The sequence below is a fragment of the Camellia sinensis genome, chromosome 2, assembly GCF_055761805.1.
Source record: "Camellia sinensis isolate YWXY chromosome 2, ASM5576180v1, whole genome shotgun sequence".
Classification (NCBI taxonomy): domain Eukaryota; kingdom Viridiplantae; phylum Streptophyta; class Magnoliopsida; order Ericales; family Theaceae; genus Camellia; species Camellia sinensis.
The window spans coordinates 16182319-16190208 of NC_138962.1; the positions used below are offsets into that span (position 1 = coordinate 16182319).

Sequence of the window (7890 nt, forward strand, 5' to 3'; positions counted from 1 at the left end):
TCCGTTCAAGCCCCATATATTTTATATATCAAGTTAAGTGTCCGGTTCAGAATAGGTCATGCCCAAACTTTGAGGGGCAAGTTTGGGGTGTGACATAAATAGTGATTAGTTGGAAGTTTATGACACTATAATGAATGCATACAATTGTAAACAAAGGAGTTTATTTTTCCTTTACGGAAGTGGGGGAACAGAAAAAACATATTTGTGGAAACATTGATAGCAAAGTTTAGGTCAGAAAAAAAAAATTGTCCTTTCAGTTACATCATTTGCCATTGCGGCTTTGCTATTACCAGGAGGTAGAACTGCGCATTCACGCTTTAAAATTCCAATTATTTTGGATGAATTCTCAAGTTGTAGTATTAATCAACAGACTGAATTGGCAAAATTAATTCAAGAGGCATCATTGATCATATGAGATAAAGCTCCAATGCACCATCGTTATGGATTTGAGGTAGTTGATCGTATTTTCAGAGATATACTAAAGAGTACAGAATTTTGTTCAAGTGATTGTGTATTTGGTGGAAAACTATTCATACTTGGTTCTGACTTCAGACAAATTTTACCTGTAATATCAAAAGGTAGGTGGGAAGCCACAATTGCAGTGTCATTGAAGGAATTGACTATTTGGAATCATTATCGTGTGTTACATTTGAGGACCAATATGCGTATTACGGCCCATGATACTTTTATTCAAATGCGTCAACAACTAAAGGATTTTGCTAACTGGATAATGATGATTGGTGATGGAAAAATACCTGGAATTTCTTTCACTGAAGGCGGGAAGACTAATTGGATTGAAATTCCAGAGCAGTTCTTGATTAGAAATGGATCACATGCTTTACATGATTTGATCTATACAATCTACCTAGAATTAAGTACTAGATACAGTGATAGTTCTTACTTGAAAGAACGTGGCATCTTAGCACCAAAAAATGCTGATGTTGATGAATTAAATGTCATAATGCAATCAATGCCGCTTGGAGAATCTCGAAAATACCTAAGTGCAGATACGATATGTCTAGCTGAGGGTGAGAACATTGACGAAGGCATGCATCCACCAGAGTTATTGCACTCATTAAATTTTTCAAGAATTCCAAGTCATTGCCTTGAATTCAAAAAGGGAGCGCCTATAATGCTACTGAGAAATCTCAATCAATCTCAAGGTCTATGTAATGGCACCCGTCTTATTGTTGAGAAAATATGAGATAAAGTGATTGAGGCACGAGTGATTACGGGTTCGAATATTAGGGAAGGAACCTTCATTCCACGTATCATTTTATCACCATCTATCACACATTCACCTGTCCCGATTAAAAGAAGACAATTTCCCATAAAATTAGCATTTGCAATGATCATAAACAAAAGTCAAGCTCATACTTTAAAAAAAGTTGGAGTATACCTTCCTAATCCAATATTCTCCCATGGTCAGTTATATGTTGCTTTATCGCGTGTTACCACACCATTAGACTTGAAGATATTGATTGTTAATAAGGTTAACCAATCGTCAAATTACACAAAAAAATGTTGTATATCGTGATGTCCTTGATGGCATTTGAAGATTGATATAAAAGTCTTTTCAAAATTTCAATGACTATGTTTTTTTATTCTTTAATTATACAATACTTACTAATCTAAATTCTAAATCTTATCCAAAATATTACATTTAGTATACAAAAAATTGGATGATCTAATCTTCTTCTTTTTTTTTTTTTCATTTTCATTTAATAAAAATAATTTAAAAACTTACCCTTACAAAATATGTTTGTACAATATTTTTTGTATAATAATTCATTACTTATTTTTTCTGTTTTATCATAATGTAAACTTAACATTTTTTTATTTTTTTTATTAAAAATTCTTAATATTTTTATTTTCAAATTTCTTGAGATCTATAGACAGGTTGTATAAAAATTATAAATTCATATTTTGCTCATATGCATCTACATTGTTAATGGGTGATAGAATTATCAGATATCCCTACTTTGCTGATTTACATCCATATGCCAGTAATTGGAGCGTTAAAGCTTAGTTAGCCAGGTTGTTATTTGTGACTAATCTCTTGGGGGAAATATGACATTCAAAATGATTTTTGTTGATGGACAGGTATTCACAACTCTTATCATGAGATAATTGTTAAACATTTTGTTTTATATTATGTTAAAAATGTGTACTTATTACATTTTTTCAAAGGGTGATGCCATGGAAGGAACTGTGTGCTCTAAGGAATATGATTACTTCAAAGAACATTAATTAAAGGAAAAATATATTGTTTTAGAGGAGTTCATGTTACATTGACTGATAAGAAATTCAAGTTGGTGCCATATTATTATAAGATGTCTTTTGCTAATGATACAACAATAGTGCACATACTTGATCATGATAATAATATACCACTTCAATGGTATTTCATTAAGAAATTATCAGACATTGGCCAATTTCTTCATCAAGATGTTCAATTAATAGGTACGTTACTTTTACCAAATGATACTTATCTAGATCATATATTTACATAGTTTATTACCAATACAAAAATTTAAACTATCAAAACAATAAGCATGCCAATGCTAAAATATGCAGATGTGATTGGCTTGGTTGTTAGTGTAACTGAATGTCAATGTATTGCAAATCGTGATAATTACAAGAGAGAAATTCTACTACTTGATACAAGGTATGATACTATAACATATTTCTGTGTCTTTACCAAATTTAAAATACTCTATGAATTATATTATTTTTCCTAATCTCAACTTTTTTTTTAATTGTAAAAACAGTTTCACATTAGTAAGATTAACTCTATGGGATGTGTTTGCAACAACTGATGGCATGCAACTATATCATACTCTAGAGAATGATAATATTTTGTTTGCCACTAGATTAACAGTTAAAGATTATCATGGTAAGATTACTTCACTTTTATAATATCTACATGCATATATAAATATTGATATTAATAAATTATCTTTTCTCAACTTCTAGGTTCATGTCTCGCTACATTTTCATTCACTTTTATAATATCTACATGCATATACAAATATTGATATTAATAAATTATCTTTTCTCAACTTCTAGGTTCATGTCTCGCTACATGAAAATACAGCAAGTTATATATTAATCATTTATTCCGTTATACGAATCATTTTCGAGTGTCGTATGTTATGATTGTATAATATTAACTAATTATATATGACAATATAATTCTCACAATTATATATATATATATATATATATATTGTAACACTCCACTACTTGTTGGCCCAAATAACTTTAGTAGTAAGGTAGTGGTACTTTATATGCCCAAGATCACCCATGCAAACTTTCGATGTGGGACAGGGTATTACAAACTCCCCCACTTATAAATCCTCGCGTCCTCACGAGAGTCTATAATCAATCAGAATACTACGACAAGCTCGTAGCCAGCCCAGAATAAGTGGCCCACATGGTTGTGTGCATGGGTCAGTTCTGATACCATTTGTAACTCCCCATTACTTGCTGGCCCAAATAACTTGTGGGTTGACCAACAATACCCAAAAACTTAAGTCCAAGTTATTTAGTAGCAAGGTAGTGGTGCTTTATATGTCTAAGATCACCCATGCAAACTTCCGATGTGGGACATGGTGTTACATATATTGACATGTTTATCTAGGCTTACTATGAATCCTATATTACAAAAGTTTGTATCTTGGAATTAAAAAAATGGATTCTCAATTTCACAGTCATTGTAATATCAAATGCCAAAAAAATTCAAATACATGATTTTGCACTCATGCCAAAGTTAAGAATTGTTATCATCCCAATTAATGAAAGTTAAACGATATGTATATAAATTTGTTTATAGAGAGATTAATTTATGTTTTTTCAAATATTTTGTAGGTTTCATATTTTCAAATATTTGGGTACATCGAACAAATTGATGTTGACAACCTTTGGATTGATTTATGCAAAAGTTATTATCAAAAAGTTGAATATCATTAGGGTCACATTGTTTATCGTCACTGCCTGCATGATGATATTGATATTATAGCGAGGTAATTTTCTTTCGGTAAATAATTGCTATGTATAATAATAATTAAAACCTAACAAGTGTTTTAATTTTTTATTTGGTACAATATTTTCTTTAACAGGTTTTCTTTTCTTTTTCTTGATTAGATACAATGTTAACATTGTGGTCAAAGGCAGTACAGGTTCAATAAATCTCGCTGTTCAAGATAAACGGGCAGAGTTTATTTTGCAATGTCAACCATCATATTTGAAGAATATGAGATCAAAGGTAGGAAATTATAAAATTTATTATAAATAACTTATTATTACATTTTCAAACACAAAGTTATAATTCCAAAATTTTATAGGATAATGACGTTAGAATAATTAAAGACTATATTGCATCATGCCAAGACCGTGCATATGCATTTATCATACCTATACCAACAATGCCACGTCAACTAGATTGTACACCGTGTGTGACCTTTGTTTTAAATATAGATTGATCTGAAGAATGTGTATACTTTTCAGAAGGTAAAAATATAATATGTAAGTATAACATTTTATAAATACATAATATATGTGTTGTTCATTAATTATAACACTAATTATCATGTTAACAATGCAAGAATACTAATGGAAGGCCCACAATAATTTAGATTTTAGTTGTACTTTATTTTATTTATTCAGTGTATTTCGAACAAATGTAATACATTCTTATTTTTATTACTTTAATTATGCAATGTCAACATTTTCTTTTAAAATTACATATATTTTATACTAACAATTTAAAAATATGTTTGACATAACTATAAATAGTTTTTTTTTTTTAAATTGAATTTCGTGCATAGTACGGGTGATATGCTAGTAAATTTATATATAAAAAAATGTAATAACGAGATTTAATGTTTTGTGTTGGTATTTTAGCAAACAAACCAAGGTTTGAGATGTGGATTGGCTTTTTGATTTTTTTATTTTTAAACTACTTTAGTTTGGGGTTAAAAAGCTTTGTTTGGAAATGGTTTTTTAGTTTTTTTAATTTTTTTTGTGAGAGAAAGAATGTAATGATTATGAGTTGGATGTAATATTTTGTCCTATTGAACTAAAATAACCTATTTTGTCTTATATAACTATTTTAGCCCCAACCCATCTTCTCAAACAAATCCGAAGAGGTGTTTTAGTATATATATATATATATATATATATTTTTAATACTTAAATAGTTAATAGTAGTAGAAGCTCTAAAAGATAGCTCACACTTGTTGAAAACTAACAAGAAAGATCGTGATCGCATATGTTTAATAAAGAAAATAATCTTTTCCTTTAACAAAAAAATTAAAAATAAAAATGGAAAGTATTTAATTAGAACATGAGAATGTAACTCTCGATATATAATCTACAATTTTAAGAAAATAAAAATATATATATATATATATATATATATAAAATTTTTCATAGTGAATTTGAATTGTCATCCTATTTTTACTTAAAACTGTATTTACATTTCATATGACAAAGACAGTCTATTTTTCTTAACAACAAAAAAACACCCTCATTGATGCCGAACGTGAGTGTTCAAGTCACCCCCTTCCATGATTCATTGTCAAACATGTCAATGGGGTTGAAGAAGTAAAGCAAAGTAAAGTAATCAAGGGAAATGAGAAATAGGGGCATTAAATGATTAGTTAACTAATTAGAAAAACAAATAAGTATAATAATTTGGTTAAATTTTTACTTTAAAAAGGTGAATTGAACATCTAATGAAATGTGTAACATCAGATCACTAAAAATATGTTACTTTAATAAATGTTGGGGGTATGTACAGATCAATTCAGGTTGATTCGGACGAAAATATCAACTGAAATGTCCGCGAGATTAGTGTAACGATAATAATTTATATTAATGTTTAACTCAACAAGGGATGTATCTTATGCTTTATTGTAATCAAGATACATTATAATCTCAATAACAATAGATGTCCCTATTCGATCTTAACCCTCCAAACTATTTTAATGAAATCTTTGCATCACCAAAAAAAAGTTATCCATTTTAAAAATGACAACAAAACAATAGGCCCATTAGATGAAACCCACAACCAAAAAATGCTACTTGTAAAATAACATTCATTCACGACCCACCACTTAATTGGGCCTCCACGTCCTTATGGGCGGTGGGGCCTTCCTCAAAGTCCCTGATCAAATCAGGATCAACATTCTCCTCAGGCTCCCACGTGGCCTCCTCTTTATCCGTCCATTTCACCAGATACTCTCTCCTCCCTCCATCCCCTTCCCTCCTTCCCACCAAACACTCCGCCACAGCATATTCCAGCCCTTCCTCAAAGTTCCTCACCAAATCCTCTCCGATCAACCCCGCTTTGACCCACTCGTTATCTGCACCGTCCTTCCACTTCACCAAGTATTCAACTTGATTACCTTTCCCTCTCTTCTCCATTATCTCCTGCACCTCCGCGTACTCGAATATTGCCTCCTCTAAATCCTTAATTACATTCTCAAGCCCCAATCTTCTCGCAAATTGCATTGGGTTCCCCTTCGGAGTCGCTTTCAGTACTTCTCGCGCCAAATCCAACGGCGTACGTCCTCTCTCATCCTCCGCCTCGGGATCCGCACCCAGTTCCACCAACAGCTTCGCTACACCGGGTCTGACGTACCCAGCCGCCATGTGAAGCGCCGTCAACCCGCCGCCGTTATCCCGGTGGTTAACATTTGCGCCGGCTTCGGCTAATACCCGGACGCACGGCTCTGACCCTAAGCCGGCGACGAAGAGGAGAGCCGTTCGGCCGTCCTGATCAACGGCATCGATGTCTCTTCCGTCGTCGGAGCTGATGAGGTGTTTGAGAGCCGAGTCGTCGGCTTTCTTGGCGGCGTTCCACCAGGGGGTTTCGTACTCCGCGACTACATCAGAGGCGATGTAGTTTGATGGGACCCAGGTAGGGGCATGATCGTCTTTCCACTCGATTAGGTACTCCATGCCCTTGCCGCCTTCAAGTGCTCTGCTTCCGATGATCTTGTTGACTTCGCCGTAGGATTCATCTTCGTCGAACCTTTCGTATGTGAGATCTGGTTCTTGGAATTGTGGTGGTTGTTGAGCAGAGACTCGGAGGGTGAAGGGGTGGGGGTGGGGGTGGGGGTGGTGCTGGGAGTGGTGGAGGAGGCGGAGGGAGGAGGGAGAAAGAGGGGCGGCGGCGGGGCGGAGACTGGGGGAGATTTTGAGGCGGGAGAGAGAAGGGTTAACGAAGAGAGCGTCCATTTGAGAAGTGGGTACAGTGAGGGATTGATGGTGTGTAGTGGGTGCAATTGGATTTGGAGGGATTGGGTTTGATGGTTGGTCATGGTTGTGTCCGTATGTGTGTAATCCAAAAGAAAGGTTGTTTGGGATAAGGAACATCATCCATCTATGATTCATCCTTGTGTGTTGTCACTTTTCCATGGGTTGGTTTTGCCTCACCCACAAAAATATTTTCCATAATTACAGGTATTTGAAACAATGTAAGAAGTGGTTTAAGGTGATCTAGATAAGTATATTTTTTAATTTTTTATAAAATATAAATTGTGTATGAATTGAATTTGAAATGTAGTAGAAAGATGATGTGATTTAAATAAAATAGTAATTATTGATACAGTTTATCCCAGTGAATGGAGCGAACTAGTCCAAGCTCCTCAAGCCCAAGCCTAAATGATCGTGCCCACCGGATAACCTGCAAACAAGTTCAACGGGAAACGGGATAGTCTCCCAATGAACCCTCCGACGAGCAAGTTAAGAAGAGAAGTAGAATGTAGAGGGAGAGATTAGAGATAGAAAGCTTAACCTTTTTCTTGTCTTCAACGTTCGTTTATATCCTTTGGCAATTATTTTGCTGTCCTTTCCGACCTGCTCTCCTCGCCGAAAGTCTAT

At 33.9% G+C, this 7890-nt stretch overlaps 2 protein-coding genes across 2 annotated transcripts; one reads left to right on the forward strand and one right to left on the reverse strand.

Moving 5' to 3' along the window:
• Positions 1–427: 427 nt before the first annotated feature.
• LOC145810549 (uncharacterized) lies at positions 428–1204 on the forward strand. The gene has a single exon (XM_082907537.1). It carries the CDS (start codon positions 428–430, stop codon positions 1202–1204), a length of 777 nt encoding a protein of 258 aa, XP_082763663.1.
• A 4649-nt stretch (positions 1205–5853) lies between these two features.
• Positions 5854–7442, reverse strand: LOC114264785 (signal recognition particle 43 kDa protein, chloroplastic). The gene has a single exon (XM_082913824.1). The coding sequence runs from the start codon at positions 7399–7401 to the stop codon at positions 6106–6108; it is 1296 nt and encodes a 431-aa protein (XP_082769950.1). The 5' UTR covers positions 7402–7442; the 3' UTR covers positions 5854–6105.
• Positions 7443–7890: the final 448 nt, after the last annotated feature.

Bases quoted from the DNA above. Each gene is read 5' to 3' on its own strand.
- LOC145810549 (XM_082907537.1), top strand. From the start codon at position 428: ATGCACCATCGTTATGGATTTGAGGTAGTTGATCGTATTTTCAGAGAT.
- LOC114264785 (XM_082913824.1), bottom strand. From the start codon at position 7,401: ATGAATCATAGATGGATGATGTTCCTTATCCCAAACAACCTTTCTTTT.